General features: G+C 35.7%; 1 protein-coding gene across 2 annotated transcripts; it reads left to right on the forward strand.

Moving 5' to 3' along the window:
* Positions 1-4280: 4280 nt before the first annotated feature.
* LOC119999878 (MDIS1-interacting receptor like kinase 2-like) lies at positions 4281-8813 on the forward strand. Of its 2 annotated transcripts, none has more exons than XM_038847667.1 (2): positions 4281-7698; positions 8406-8813. In XM_038847667.1, exons 1-2 carry the CDS (start codon positions 4377-4379, stop codon positions 8699-8701), a joined length of 3618 nt encoding a protein of 1205 aa, XP_038703595.1. In that variant the 5' UTR covers positions 4281-4376; the 3' UTR covers positions 8702-8813. The 2 variants fall into 2 exon arrangements, with proteins under 2 accessions (XP_038703595.1, XP_038703594.1); XM_038847666.1 differs by having other exon boundaries at positions 4282-7698; positions 8328-8813.
* The last annotated feature ends 8389 nt before the right edge of the window (positions 8814-17202 follow it).

Raw genomic sequence — 17202 nt, forward strand, 5'->3', positions numbered from 1 at the left:
TGCGCACGTAAAAGTTTATAAACTAAGAATTTCATATAAAACTCTTAATAATATATGAATGTTCAGCCTCACGCAATACCTCCCACTCTAAGGCCCAAGAAACCACAAGTCTTCACTTGGGTCCAATGGACCAACTCCTAGCTTGGAATGGGCAAGCCAGTGAGAAGAGCCAACCACGGGCCCGATCATATGGGCCTAGACCATGTTCCAACACCTTAGCATTTGGATGTCTTCTTATAAATAGATGGCAAATAGTAAGTACGTAATATAACAAATTCAATTTGAATTCCCACTTCAAAATATTCATCATGTTGAAATTCTCGACCCAAACATATCAATAATATTTTTTTGGGGCTCCTATTTATTATGGATACATCGATTTACCCTCAAGACTTTATTCATGAGCCGTCGCCAATGATATTTATGCCCAGAAAACACCTTGTTGATGTGAAAGGGTTTGGGTTTACTTATAATTCACTCGATTGAGCTATGTAGACCGATGTGAGATTATAGTATTGACACTCCCCCACACTTATGAGTTGGGTTACGCCATACCTAACAAGTAGAGTAGAGGCAACATCCAACTGGACCAAAGCCTAGCTCTGATACCATGATGAAATTTTCATCCCGAACACATCAACAATATTGTCGTCTTTGAGCTTTGGATCACTATGGATACATTGGTTTACTCTCAAGGCCAAGGGCAGAAGCAATGGGTGGTTGCATTTAGCTGTAGCCGAGAGCAATTTTTTGTTATTTAATAAAAAAATGTAAACATACGTTCTACTCTACTACATAAGGGGATATACATGTCTTCCTCCATATGATAAAAAAAAATGATACAATCTTATTGCAAAATAACAAAATACTTGTACAATCTTATTGCAAAATATGTACAAATTAGCTTGAAAATGTCTTTAAAATTATATCGAAGTGTTTGATTAACATGAATTTGCCTTGAATATGTCACTCCTATTTTGGCAATTACAGTTTAGCGATAAAGTAATTAAGATAAAAATGAGTTGTATAGTTGTAAATAGCCGTAAATTTTTTTTCGTTTTAGCAGGAAAGTAATTAGGATAAAAATGAGTAAGTAATTAGGATAAAAATGAGTTGCACTGTTGTAAATAATCCTAAAAAATTTCGAGAGTGCTGCTACGCATATCACCAAAAAAATCATAAAGATCACTATTATATTATTTTAATATCAGCACAGTCCAACGTCATTTTTTGTCTCTACCCCCTACTCAAGGCTTTGTTTTTTAAGGTCGTCACCAATAATACTTAGGCCTAGAAAATATGTAGTTGATGTGTCTTAAGTTTTCTCAATGTCGGGTTATAATTTTTACCATCCTTTACCAGGACACTACCCTAGAAACTAAACTCATAAATTTAGTGTTTCTTTTTGAATTAAGAGTGTGTTTGGATTGAGAGATATGGGGGAAGGGAAGAAGGGAAAAGAATGTACAGAGAGTTTTCTTCCAATTCTTTTGTTTGAATAGTTTAGAAAAAAAATTAAAATGAGGGATTTGGAGAGAAGGTTTCATTGAATTTTTGTCAAAATTCTTCCTCTCCAAAATGGAGTCATTTGAAGGGAAAAGATGACTAATTAAGTTATTTATAATTTAAAAATATATTTTACCCTTGTACATAATGCTTTAACATAAAAAAATAAATAAATTAGTAAATTAAACTAATTTTATTTCATTTGTTTCTTATCTATCCGAACATGAGAGAGGGAAAAATATTCCTCCCTCTCTTCTCTTCCCTTCTCTCCCATTTTCTTCCATTTTCTTCCCTTCCTTCCAATCCCTCAATCCAAAAACTCTCTAAGATTCAAGGTTAACTCGAAACATAGGATTTTTGAACTCCAACCACAAAGGTGAGGGCATGGGCCTATATTCAGCCGTATTTGTAAAATGGACTTGGGCAATACTAGTACAACGGCAGTTAGATCAAGGCCCATAATTATTTTCGGGCCCATGTAATTGTAGAATAAATGCATTGTGGTTAACCTATAATTATAGAATCTATCACAAAATAAAACATCCCTTTCTTGTTGTGAAAATGACATGTAGCTCAACAGTTTGGTAGCCCAAGGAGTCCAACAGGTTTATTCCATTAATTTAATCAATGAAATAACTTTATTCAACTCTTATCCTATAATTCATTGTCCAAAATTTATTACTTTAATATAGATTCTATTGTTTTTTAAAGCACAGTCTACAATTCATTGTTTTAGTTCTGAATCCATTATTTTTGAAATTCCATTGAAAAAAAAATGGAATTAAGATCCACCAGATAAAACTAATCGACAATGAATCTTATTAGAAAAAACTTTATGCGCTGATTCTGAATATGTAAATTTTTTTTTTAAAATCTAACATGTATTTTTTTAAAAATCTAACTTGTGTTACCACTATGTAAGCTATCTAACACTACTAGCTATTATCACTCGTAGTTACTAATTATTACAATTTTGATGCCACCAACTATTGATTCTACAATCAGGATCCCAAATCACCCATCACACGGTTACCATGCACACATAATATGAAATTAAATTGCATTGACATGTGAAACTTTGAGTAGTATCTACAAATGGGTAGGATAATTAGGTATATATTTGGGTATACTGCTCCACGTGTTAGGAATTAACCTTCTTAAAACAGCGAATGGTAAAAAAATTTAAAAAAGTGTGACAACATGAACATATGATTTTTACATGGTTTATCCAATATAAGCTATGTCTATGAGAGTCGTTGTAGTTTTCACTATGCAACAATTATCTCATGAGCTATCAACCGAGAAACCAACTTTGCACAAGGATTTTGGCTTGATTTTATAATGGGACAATTACTTGATCTCCAACACTCTACTTGCTAAGATTTCTGGCTTGGATGCTCAAACTATCTTTACATTATATCAGTAATGCTATCTTACAAGTTGTGAATAAACTACAGATGTGAAACTTATAGGTAATGTTAATTATTTGTATCAAATTTATACTTATGTTCAAACTTATAAAATACAAGATGTTTAATAAAAATAAAAATAAAAATAATATTTTAAAAAGTATTAATATATAATATTATCTTAATAAAAAAATAAGAAAAAAAAAATACAAACAAATACTCTGAAATAAGCTTCAACTTGAACACTGAAAATAAAAAACTAAAAGGGAATTCTTAATTAGTTTTAAAAACTAAAAAGGAAAAAGAACTTTGAAAAACTAAAAAGGAATTCTTAGTTTTCACAAGCACTCTGAAACACTCTAATAGTTTTTTTTTGGAGCGTTTTAATTAGCCACTGATTCTATAGTATTTAGTACACAACGTATATAAACTCTAAAATAAGCTAGATTTTGAGCAAAATCAGAGCCCAAAACACTCCTATTACTTCAAGTCTCCCCCCAACGTCAACTGCATTTATCAACCACACAACTTGCTATCCAACTGTCAGTACTTCTGTTTGATATCTACGGCACTAAATCAAGTCTTCATGGAAAAATGCATTTGATTTGGTACCTTAACAGGTCATGGATGATATATCGATCAGCATCAATTCTAGTCTCGTGGAAATGATTTAATTAGTGCACTGAATACAAAGTATCTTTGGCACATTCTTCATTTGAAGTTTCTTCCAACATCACTTCACCACCAACTATAACGTTGCGTATCCCAGAAACTTAAAATTGATGACCAATGTGAGATTTTCTATTGGACGTGGCCTCTCTACTCGTACCTAGAATATGCGCCTTATGGTCCATATGCAGACCAAGAAAAATTTGAAGTTTCTTCCAACATCACTTCACTACAAGCTATAATGTTGCGTATCCCAGAAACTTAAAATTGATGACCAATGTGAGATTTTCTATTGGACGTGGCCTCTCTACCCATCCACTTCAACGTAGAATATGTGCCTTATGGTCCATATGCAGACTAAGAAAAATTTGAAGTTTCTTCCAACATCACTTCACTACGAGCTATGATGTTGCGTATCCCAAAAACTTAAAATTGATGACCCAGAAACTTAAAATTGGTGATCAATGTGAGATTTTCTATTGGACGAGGCTTCTCTACCCGTCCACTTCAACGTAGAATATGCGCCTTATGGTTCATATGCAGACTAAGAAAAACTGAGGTCTCCAAATGATGCAATAGGCCTAACTCACCCCTAAAAATCGGTTTACAAGGGAATATAAAGCACCTTACTTGCTCCCACCTACCCGATGTGGGATGTGGGATATGGGAACGACCAGCGCACTGCATCACCAAAGGCTTTTACAATAAATACATTGAGTCTACATTTCTATGCATATAAACAATATCGCTCTACGTTTCTTGTAACAATTAGAAGTATTGCAGCCACCAACAATGATGCTTCCATGCAAGCCATCCTACAAAACATGCCAGCAGCCTTTGTTCTTACTTGCCATTTTCTTGCTTTCATCCTTCCGAGTCTTGGATTCCACCCCATCTACAACTTCTTTCACTTCTGATAGGATTAATGAACCAGAGGCCCTTCTCAAATGGAAAGCCAGCCTCTCCAAAAACAGCCAATCTCTCCTATCTTCATGGGCCATCGCCAATGGGACTTGCCGTTGGGATGGAATCACTTGCAGCAAATTCGGAAGCATCGTCGGCTTGAACCTCTCAGGTTACGGTTTGAGAGGTACGCTTCACAGTCTCAACTTCTCTTCCTTGCCTAATCTCCTTACTCTTGATCTAGGAGAAAATTCGCTTTCCGGAACCATCCCTTCTAACATCAGCAGCCTCTCCAAACTCACCACCCTCTTTTTGTCCTACAATAGACTCTCAGGAAATATTCCTTCTGAGATAGGCTTGCTAAATAGTCTTAATGTATGTGACCTGGGTGCAAATTTTCTAACTGGCTCTATTCCTAGGACTCTAGGGAGCTTGAGGAACTTGACAGTTCTTTACCTTTATCAAAATAAATTTTCAGGTTCCATACCTCCAGAAATTGGGAATCTTAGATCACTAATCAAGCTTAGCATGTCAAGTAACAGTCTAAATGGTACAATTCCTGCTTCCATTGGAAACTTGAGTAATTTATCCCTTCTTTATCTTCATGAAAATGAATTTTCAGGTTCCATACCTCCAGAAATTGGGAATCTTAGATCACTCATTAAGCTTAGCATGTCAAGTAACAGTCTAAATGGTACAATTCCTGCTTCCATTGGAAACTTGAGTGATTTATCCCTTCTTTATCTTCATGAAAATGAACTTTCAGGTTCCATACCTCTAGAAATTGAGAATCTTAGATCACTCAGTGACCTTGCGATGTCAAATAACAATCTTAATGGTACAATTCCTGTTTCTATTGCGAACTTGACTAATCTATCCATTCTTTACCTTTTTGAAAATAAACTCTCTGGCTCCATACCTTGGGAAATAGGGAAGCTGAGACATCTTTCTAAGCTTTCTTTGCATACAAACATTCTCACAGGTTTTATCCCTGCTTCCATTGGAAACTTGAGTAATTTATTCCTTCTTTATCTCTATGCAAATGAACTTTCAGGTTCCATACCTCGAGAAATTGGGAATCTTAGGTCATTGAGTGACCTTGCGATGTCAAATAACAGTCTAAATGGTACAATTCCTGCTTCTATTGGGAACTTGACTAATCTATCCATTATTCACCTTTTTGAAAATAAATTTTCAGGTTCCATACCTCCAGAAATTGGGAATCTTAGATCACTTAGTGAGCTTGACATGTCAAGTAACAGTCTAAATGGTACAATTCCTGCTTCTATTGAGAACTTGACTAATCTATCCATTCTCTACCTTTATGAAAATGGTTTGTCTGGAATCATACCTCATGAAATCGAATCTCTAAATTCACTCAAAGAGCTTCATTTGTCAATCAACAATCTTACTGGTACAATTCCTCGTTCCATCGGTAAACTTAAATTTCTTACTTCTATAAGCTTATTTGATAACAAGCTCCATGGGATAATTCCACGAGATATAAGTAATCTTACTCGGTTGCGGTTTTTGGGATTATCCAAAAATAACTTCACTGGCCATTTACCAGAACGCCTTTGCCATAGCGGATCCCTTAAGGTACTTAGTGTCCATGATAATCATCTTCAAGGTCCAATCCCAAAAAGCTTGAAAAGCTGCACCAGTTTGGTCAGAGTTAGGCTTGAGAGGAACCATTTAGTTGGAAATCTATCGGAAAGTTTCGGCCTACATCCTCACATAGTCTACATAGATTTGAGTGATAATAATCTGCATGGCAAGATTTCGCGGAAATGGGGGCGTTGTAACAATCTCACAAGCTTGAAAATGGCAAGGAACAATATTTCTGGTCGAATTCCGTTGGAACTTGGAAAGGCAACTAACCTTTATGTACTTGATCTCTCCTCTAACTATTTGGTTGGAGAGATTCCGAAGGAATTGGGAAGGTTATCATCATTATTCACACTTGAGCTAAGTGGTAATCGACTTTCAGGAACCATACCTGTAGAGATTGGCTTGCTATCAAACTTAAGATATCTGAATCTTGGAGCCAACAGTCTAAATGGTTATATTCCAGGAGAACTAGGAGACTGCAAGAATCTAATGAAATTGAATTTGAGCTGGAATGGATTCCTGGAAGGAGTTCCGCCTGAGATTGGCAAATTTTACTTCCTTAACAGTCTTGATCTCAGTCACAATGTGCTGATAGGGGAGATTCCTAGTGGACTGGGAGAATTGAAAACCTTAGAAAGCTTGAACCTCTCACATAACAAGCTCTCTGGTAGCATACCATCAAGTTTTGGTGATTTGTTAAGCTTGACTTTCATTGATATATCCTACAACCAGTTAGAGGGTCCTGTTCCTGACATTGGAGTCTTTCCCACAGTGCCCTTCGATGCAATTAGAGATAACAAAGGTTTGTGCGGAAATGTTACTGGTTTGAAGGCTTGTCCTACTTCGATTAGCCACCGTCAAGCAAATAAGAGAGGCAAAGGAGTTGTGATCGTAGCCACAATTCCCATTGTGTGTGTTCTTCTGCTATTGCTAATCATTTTTGTGACTTTTTTTGCTCTTGCCAAAAGACGGCGAAACAAAGAGAATAAATCAAGTGTAGGACCAAATCCGAATCCATTCACAATATGGAGCTATGATGGAAAGTTGGTGTATGAGAACATCATTGAAGCAATTGAAGGATTTAATTCCAAATATTGCATTGGAGTGGGAGGGAACGGAAGTGTCTACAAAGCTGTATTACCAAGTGGACATATTGTGGCTGTGAAGAAACTTCACCAACTACCAGACTGTGAAGTCGCAAATTCAAAAGCTTTTACAAGTGAAATTCTTGCTTTGACAAAAATCCGACATCGAAATGTTGTCAAGTTCTATGGTTTCTGCTCACATCCGCAACATTCGCTTCTGGTTTATGAGTTTTTGGCTGGAGGAAGCTTGAAAAATGTACTTTGTGATGAGGAACAAGCAATGGCATTTGATTGGATTAAGAGAGTGAATGTTGTCAAAGGTGTAGCCAATGCTATTTCCTATATGCACCATGATTGCTCACCTCCTATAATTCATAGGGACATATCAAGCAAAAATGTTCTGTTGGATGAAGACTATAAAGCTCATGTCTCTGACTTTGGCACCGCAAGAATTCTGAACCCTAACTCATCCAATTGGACTTCATTAGCTGGCACATTGGGTTACACTGCTCCAGGTACTTTCCATATTTATTTTTCTTCCACTTTTGCCTGTTAGGAACTATGTTGAATTGCTAGGTGATAGGATTTATGGAGCTTGACCCACGATCGTATGAAGTTTTTGGTTTTAAAGGGGCAGTTTCAACGTTGTAGTAATGTCCCTATTGACCTAAGGCCTATTTATTTTGAGTTGCTTGAAATTTCATTGTACTTCTATTTTGGCATAGTGATAACTGCAGGGACTTGTTGACGTAACCTATAGTGGGCGAACTGTTTAGTTGAAGTTTGTCATAATTGGGAGCGCACTTTCGTAAAATCACTCGGAATATGAATAGATGTTTTTTTTAAGTCTTTTACAACCTAATCTCATTATTTTCTCTATTTTGTTAACAGCCACCAAGTCGTAGACAGAGAATTCCAATTTGTTTCTCCTTTAAAGTAGTGAAATCTCTACAGCTCAGTGGAATCTCGTGTCTGTTAATTTTCGCACTCTTAGTTTTGTTGTTTGCCTCGTTCTAACTATAATATGAACCATGTAAAAATCTTGTATTTCTGTTATTTTCTTCGTTAATCTTTATGCTATTCATTGTTATTTATGAAGGTTAATTTCTAACTAGCCACATCGAGTAAATGATTTTCTTTGTAGAAATTGCTTACACAATGGAGGTGAACGAAAAATGTGATGTTTATAGTTTCGGGGTTTTGGCATTGGAAATACTGGTAGGGGAACATCCGAGGGATCTCATCTCATCCGTGTCATCGTCGTCAGCTTCTTCGTCTTCAACAGTACATCATTTGCTATTGAAGAATCTATTGGACCAACGTCCTTCATCTCCCACGAATCGAGCAGGAAAGGAAGTGGTGTCTGTTGCAAAAATAGCAGTCTCATGCTTACAATCCAATCCGCAATCTCGGCCCTCTATGCAAAAAGTTTCTCAGGAGCTATCAACTCAAAGACCCAATGTACAGAAACATTTTCACACCATTACAATGGGACAACTACTTGATTTTGAGGATTGATTCTGCATGTTGAAAATTTCATGTGTTTTAAGGTTTGCCATATGCGGTTTCTTTCATCGAGTGCTATGATACCAACTCTATCGGAACTTATAATTTACCATATTTATAAAAATAATGTTCTCGTTTAGAGTTGCTACTTGCTATTTGCATCTATATTTTTGAATTTTCATGTTTTCATAGTGCAATATGTAGGTACTAATCTAGACCATCTTTATGTGACGTAAATAACATTGAGAGCTGGCCAATGCCCAGAGTCGTTACCTTAATGGCTAGTGACTAGAGTGAAGTCGTAACGAGGTAGCTGTACTGAGAGGTGCGCTGGATCAATTAGAATGAATTAGAAAAGCGAAAGAATAAAATTTTAGTGAACCTCGGTAAAAGACGGGACTCGCTCCAAGCTTTTTTTTTGATAAATCAGATATATTATTAAAGTATGCTTTAAGCAAGCCTAAGCAAGAAAATGGCAAGGAAGCCCAAGGAAAACAACAGTAGTGAATGCCACTACTACAGATAGAGAATCTTCCACTACGACTCATACTCTAATTAAAAACATGCAGACCGTGCAAGCCCCCTCCAAAACTCAATCCAAAGGAACCATGCTATGCAAACCATGCTGTCATCATTTCGCTTCTATCGATACCACTCTTGGTCAAAAAGTCCACAACACCGTTAGCCTCTCTCGACGAGTGAATGAATTCGACATAAGCAAGAGTCTCAACAATATTAATTATGGCATTGAAGTCCTGAATAGTGTTAACGAAAATGGAAATGAATAAGCTATATTTTTGTCGGGAGGAATCTAGATTAATATTATCAATTAGAATTTTCTTGTGAGTTCACTTATTTTATGCTCTGCTTGCCTGATTTTAACTAATATGGTTTTTGGAGCTCTTCCTTGCAACTGAGGGCATGTCAGGTTCCTCGGCAAAACATTTTCCAAGGGTCTGTGGGGTCTGTGTTGTAGTAAAATTACAGCGACTCCACTGTAATGACTCTTTATTTTTTTGGAAAAAATTCTGAATATTGTTTTTTTCGAGAAACTAGTACCAGCCATGGTCCCTCCTACAACTACTGGTTTTCTTGTGAAAAGCAGGAACTCTTTTAAGTCTCCCCCACCGTCAACTGCATTTATCAACCACACAACTTGAACTTGCTATCCAACACTCGGTCACCTCTGTTTGTTAGCTTGTATAAACCACACATAAAGATCTCTAAATATCATAATATTGTTTTCCTCATGTCATAATTGAGGGATGAAAAGTGATACAGTACTTCTAATAGTTCAAGAACAAAACGTTCAATTTTATCAAAGATTGTCCCGTTGGATTTTTCTAATATGTCATTGTAAGATGTCACGTCAAATCTTTCCGTTGTCAGAATTAATTACGGGACGAACAGGCTATCACATGATAGTCGAGGATGAAATTAGGTTGAAAAATAGTTTAAGAACGAAAATGAAACTAGGGTAATAGTTGAGGGATTAATGATATTTTTTAACTGAACATTTTTTATATATATATATTTTTAGGTTTTAAAAAATTATAAATTACATTATTATTTATTAGACACCAATAATCGGGAAAAGCTAAAAAAGATTGACATTAGTAATGAAGAGAACGCTTAATTAAAGGCTTTAATTAGGTCCCTCTATGTAAACATTTTTTTTACAATAGGTCCATTCAATTTCATTTTGTACCATAAAATCCATACATCATAATCCACTCTGGACAAAAAAAATTAAATATTATTTGCGCGCGATTTGGAAACCTATTTCCCCAAGTCACAAGCAGAGAACTATGAAAATGTTCCTACTAATTGTAAGGTTTTTCTCTCCGGGAAGAAAACTTCGAAAATGCTGATTGATTGAAAATCATCTGGTTATGGAATTGTTTCTTTTAACAATTCTTCGATCATGGCCTGCATTTAAGGCCCATTTGTGAAGTAAACTACTAAATGAGCCCAAACTATACAAGAGTGTGCTCCATGCTATTTCGAGTTTGGATAGCTTTAGTCACTTCCCGGTTTTTTCTAAAAACACCCCGTCGATTGATTGTTACAAGGGATGACCAACTTAGATTGGGGTGTCTTTAGAAAAAATCGGTGTGTGACTAAAGCTACCATTCGAGTTTGGACTTTCGCTCTGGAGTCTGGACCTCTTTTTTCGTTCATGGGCTACCTGTTTGGACCAAAGGCCCATTTTGAGTAATAATAAGGCTATTTTAGTTATTTCCATCAAAATAATATCTAGCCAGGAGCCTGGGACGTCTATTAAAAAAAAAAAAGAAAAGAAAAGAAAAGAGACCATTTATAAATAATTAAGGCAAAATCTTGTCTCTAATTAACGTTCCAGCTAGGATTAATTAGGTTGTTTTCTTTTACCAAAACTAATTGAGAATTTGAAACGTGTGGATAAATCTAAAAAACCTTCTTTGTAGATTCTCTCTCTATATCTTCCCTAAGTTAGCCAACAGCACGTAATTTAGTAACTGCATAATTCTTTCCATTCTTGACTGTGTCATGGTCTCCTCCACACAACCATCAAAAATGGTTTTAGAAAACAATTTCAACAGTCAAAGTTGGGTACGACAAAAAAAAAAAAAAAGAAGCTTAACCATATAATTAACATAGTCTAGTTTCTGTCTTTAAATTAATTACTTGAAACTCTTTCATTCCTTCGTCAACTTCAATTAATGATGCAAGAAAAATTAGGGCAAAATAAGGTTACCTTAAACAAGTTTGAAATTTCTAAGAAGCAATGGTCGGATTAGTTGTGATTAGGTGCCCACTCGAATTCAACAATAAATGAACCGCACAATTAGCTAAGGGAAACTCCTAGGTTTAATATTGAACTCAATCTAATTACATCATGGTTTTATAATGCTTTTATATAGTTGCATCCTGTAATGGACATGCTACATTACCAACTTGTACCAAAATGTCAAGTATTATGGTACAAAAATTGGAATTTTGATGGCGATAGATATAGTATCATACTCTATTCTTTTATAGCTATGACAATATAAAGCCATGTACGATCATATTATTAATCTTTTTTTAAAACGAGGAGTGAAATTGAACTTTGGTTATTAAGATGATACACGCAAGTCTTATCATTTCAACTAATGGTTCGGTGATACACACGAGTCTTGTGAACTTTGCATAAGTATAGAGCCTGTGAAAAACCGAAAACTAGGTCACATCCCACATGTGTTCATCAATTCATAATCAAAATACAAAGTAATTTTAATTCTCATTTGGAATGCATAGTATATTCATTTAAAAGCTCTCGTGCATAAGACTTCTGCACTAAACAGGGACAATGATAAACAAGATGTACTCGAACCTTTATCTTCACATAATAATATGTGGGGAGGTGTTTCCAAAACTTAAACCTATGATATCTAGACTGTACCCTTTCACAATGGCGGACCCACTGCATAGTCACTGGGGGCACGGGCCCCCAGTCAGTTAAAATTTTTTTCACTAAATATACCCTACATTCTTAACAATTTGACACTAAGGCCCCCAACAAAAAAATAAAAGGCCCCCATTACACACACTTAACCCACTAACTAAGACCCAACCCAACTCTCATTCACACACTTAGCTCATTAATTAAGACCCAACCCAACTCTCATTCACACACTTAGCCCATTAACTAAGACCCAACCCAACCCAACCCTCATTCAACCCAAATAGAAAAATCCCAAAAATCAAAACCCTCATTCTCGACTGCTAGTGTCTACAAGGAAGCATATTTCGTATCCTTTGGTGTATCGACTTCTGAAGTTAGCATTGGTTTTGCCTATAACAATAGCAAGTGTTGAAAGATGCTTTTCTGGAATGAATATTGTCAAGACAGATTTGCGCAACCGGATCAGTTATCAATTTATGAATGACTGTCTAGTATGTTACATAGAAAAGGAGTTGCTCGGAACTATTACTAATGATGTTCTAATATCGCACTTTCAAAATATGAAAACTCGTAGAGAACAATTGTAATAAATTATAATGTAGTTTCTTATGTGTTTAAAATATTATTAATGTGTTTTTATATTTATCGTTTATATTTGTAAGTCGATTAAATAAAGAACCCAAAAAAAAATTCCTGGGGCGCTGCCCCCGGACCCCCGGGTCATTTTTGTGCCCCCGTTAACTTCAATTCCTGGGTCCGCCACTGCCCTTTCACCTCCACCATTACCACCAGACTAGATATTCGCCTGTATATACTTAAAATATAAGTCTATTTAGTGCACGCTAAATTTGTGAATTCTCACCCCGAAAATAAAAAAGAATTATTGACATCTAAAAAATAAGTAATATTATTATAAAAATATTTGACCAAGAACTTAAAATTTGAGATTAAGTACATCATTTTATCAATATTTATCATCATTAATTATGATAGATAAAATAATCATCCACGTAGGCCCCACATCAGAACGTTTGTTTCTCTTTGCGCGTATTTTCGGCAAAATACGCGCAAAACATTATAAAAAGCATGATGTAATTGATGTGATCATAAAACCTCTCATTATGAGTTCCCATGTCCTTAATCCACCGAGTTCTTTCAAAAGCAATGTTTACACATCCACTTGCAGAAAATCTCTTTATGATTCCCATCATTTCTCCACCTGGAAATCGTCCAAGACATCCCCTTGCCGCGGCTATCTCCCACAAACTGAATCACCACTGAAAGTTTGTAGTTTACGTTTCTCTTGTTCCGTCTTCATATCTTTAGGAATTAATTTTCCGTCAATAAATTTTGCCAGGAATTTGAGTCACAAGCTATGACGAAAATATTTGTGACAGGCAATTCCGCCGCTAAAAAGGTATAATATTACAACAAATTTTGCGATGGAAATTTGCTAGATTTCTGTTGCAAAATATATCATTTGCGACGGAACAAATTCTATCACAAAATTTTCGTCGCAAAAAATCTGTTTTTTTTGTAGTGATTATAGTCTTAACATTCCCCCATACTTTTGGGCTAAGTTACGTCAAATCCAATAAGTAGCGTAGATATCATGTCTAATTGGATCGAAACTTGACTCCGATACCATCTTAAAATTCGCAACCCAAACACACCAACAATATTGTCCTCTTTGGGCTCCGTCTCACTATGGATGCGTTGGTTTACCCTTAAGGGGTTGCTCTTTATTGGCCGTCGCTAATGGGACTTAGACTTAGAGAAAACGCATTGTTGATGTGGGAGTGTGTGAGTTTTGCTTAGAAGCCACTCAGTTGGGTTATGCCAAACTGATGACACATCATTTACCAAGGTGACCACCCAAGAAATTAAAATCATAATTTTATTTTTATTTTTATGAATTAATTGGGCATTTGATTGATATTTAGAGGGTGAAATGAGTGTGGGAATCAACAATTCTCTTGTTTAGTTGATTTTGGTAGGGTGAAATTTCAAACTCATTCCACCCTCTATTCTCTTTTTGTAAAGAATAGTCAAGCTCATCAAAATGGTGAGAATGACTATTCTACACAAACCCTAATTAGTGAAACCAAAACAATAGGAAATATTTTTTTAAAAAGAAAAAATGGTAATATGAAAATTCTAACACTCCTACTCACCCTTTATTTCATACCAAACATGATCACACTCACCTCATTTTCACCTCACACTCATTTCACGCTTGTCTCATACTCACATTACACTCATTTATGTATGAACCAGATGCCCCATGAGATTCAAGCGAAACTCCAACTACAAAGGTGAGTGCATGGGCCTATATTCAGCGGTACCCTTAAGAAAATTTTTAGACATTTAGGTTCACTTGAAAAACATATGGACACATAAGTACCCCTGTGCATGCCAATTACATTACTACCCTCGCAATATACCAGTTCATGTTACTGTTTGAAATTGTAACATGAAAGAAAATGTCTCAAATCCAAATGATTTTGGCGATTGTATGCTACACCACCACTGCCGTTCGACTCCCCTCACTGAGATGCAAAATGTCCAATCATATTCCATCCAAAACGACCACCTGAAAGGAAGATCCAAAGTTGGCCCGTTTTGTTCGCGTAATGTTACAATTTCAAACTGTAGCATAGACATATGTTGCAGTTTCAGATCTAAACTCTGTACATCTCATATTGCGATCTCATATCTCATATTACATCTCAAATCTAAGAAGATGAAAAAGAAGAATAATAAAAATAAGAAGATGGAGAACAAGAAAATGAAGAAGAAGATGGTGGAGGTGCGACGGTGGTGGAGGTGTGATGATGGTGGAGGAGCGACGGTGAGATAGACTATGACAGTAGTAGAGACGGACGGTGATAGTGGTGGAGTGGAGGTGGCAGTGGTGAAAATGGAGGAGAGATTTCTTAGATCTAAGTATTCTTACTTCTATGACTATTGAAGAAGAATGACAAATATTAAATTATAAATTTATTAATTTTTTAAAAGAGACATCTATGTGAAAAAGATATACTTATGTGTAAAAGAGATTTTCAAGTGGATTTATGTGTTCATAAATTGTCAAAGTGGTACTTATATGGCATTTGCTATAGAATTAATGCATTGTGGTTAACGTATGATTATAGAATCTGTCACAAAATTAAACATCTCTTTCTCGATGTTGCCACTCATAGTTACCAATTATTACAATTTTGATGCCACCAAAATATTGATTCTACAATCAGGATCCCAAATCACCCATCACACGGTTACCATGCATACATAGTATGAAATTAAATTGCAATGGCACAAGAAACTTTGAGTAATATCTAACAAATGGGGTAGGATAATTAGGTACATTTGGGTATACTGCTCCAGGTGTCAAATAACAGCGAATAGCAAAAAGATTAAAGAAGAGATACAACATGAACATATGATTTTTACATGGTTCACCCAATATATAAGCTACGTCCACAAGAGTTGGCACAGTTTTTCACTATGCAACAATTATCTCATGTTTATACCTCAATTTGCACTTGCTTTTGTATCTCTTTGTTGGAAATAATAAATGGATATTACAGATGTTTTCTTGGTTTGATGTTAATGAATACAGTGGGTGATAAAAGACCTTATTTGCTGTGTGACTGACTGATTGGAAGAAACAAGTTGCAGTGCAAGTGAAGCAAAGAGAAAAGAAAGTAAATGTCAAATTAAGGGATGACTTGACTTGAGGATTCCAATTAAACAAAGTCCTAATTGGATTTGTGGAATATATGCAATTAAATGGGGATGACTTTGTGGGCCCTGTTGTGATGGAAATAAAGGAGAAGACAATGCTACACAAGAAGACAAATTAAAAGAAGAAAGACGTGTGAAGGGAATCAAAAAGAGAGAAGGCCAGTTGCACCTCAACAGAGAAGAAAATAGGATTTTCCTAAAAAAGAAGAAAGGCGTGTGAAGGAAATCAAAAGGAGAGAAAGCGAGTTGGACCCAAAAGAAAATAGGATTCCTAGAAGGCCAAAAGAAAATAGATGTGGGTCATCCTACGGCTTACTGGTTTTGTTGAAAAGCAGGAACCTCAAGTCTCCCCAACGACCACTGCATTCATCATGCAACTGTTAGTGCTTCTGTTTGTTAGCGACAGCACCAAGTCAAGTAGTCTTCATGGAGAAAAGCATTTGATTTTCGCAGGGTGGGCTTCTGTCAATTAAGTTTTCTTCTTTCTTTTAGGTAAGGTAATGACAGTTCATATATTTGATCCCTTCCCGTTTTGGGTTAGAACAAAAGCTTATGATCACACCATGCAATAAATTAAATGCTTGTCTGACCGTATCATTTACGTCAACTTCTCTCTACCACAAGAATTCTATCTTGGGTTCGAGTGCAATTAGGGATAACAAAACTCTGTCGGGTCCGAATGATCGAATTTGTCCAATATTCTGGATTAAATCAAGTTTGAACATAAGTTATATGTCTGAAATATGTGTCCAAACACAGAAATTTTGTTCAGTTTAAAATCGGGTATGGGTCTAAACATATAAAGTTTGTCCGATTTAGCTGTCCGAATTCTAATCCGGATTAGATTATTGTTCAGTTTACTTCTTTGAATTTAAATCAATATGGATTTGGTCAATTAAGTAACTCCGAAATCCAATCTGGATTAGGGTCTGAAATGTAAATATTTCATAAATACGTGATTTTGTTTGACCCGAAACAAATTTTTTGCCACCCCTAAATGCAATTACTGGTTGTTGCGAAAGACCGGATGAATTCAATAATTTTAAAAGACTCACAGCAAGACAAATTCACCAAAACCACAAATGTGGCAATTTACGAAGCAATGCTCACAAATCACTTTTACTTATATAAACAAATATTTGTGATGGATAAATTTATATTTATGAAGAATTGATGGTAAATGTAGGGGGTAAATTCTACAATCAAGAATATATTGATGGGATCACTAGTAGTCCGGCAAAATTCAAGTGAGAAGAGTAAGAGGTCCTTAAGGTCGGCGGAGATGTCGATTGATAGGGCTCTGACGATCAAGTTAGATGGGTTCTCAAGTAATTTAGTA

Source organism: Tripterygium wilfordii, chromosome 6, assembly GCF_013401445.1.
Source record: "Tripterygium wilfordii isolate XIE 37 chromosome 6, ASM1340144v1, whole genome shotgun sequence".
Lineage (NCBI taxonomy): Eukaryota > Viridiplantae > Streptophyta > Magnoliopsida > Celastrales > Celastraceae > Tripterygium > Tripterygium wilfordii.

Bases quoted from the DNA above. Each gene is read 5' to 3' on its own strand.
- LOC119999878 (XM_038847666.1), top strand. From the start codon at position 4,377: ATGATGCTTCCATGCAAGCCATCCTACAAAACATGCCAGCAGCCTTTG. The intron at 7,699-8,327 runs GTACTTTCCATA...TTTTCTTTGTAG, and splicing joins ATTGGGTTACACTGCTCCAG to AAATTGCTTACACAATGGAG.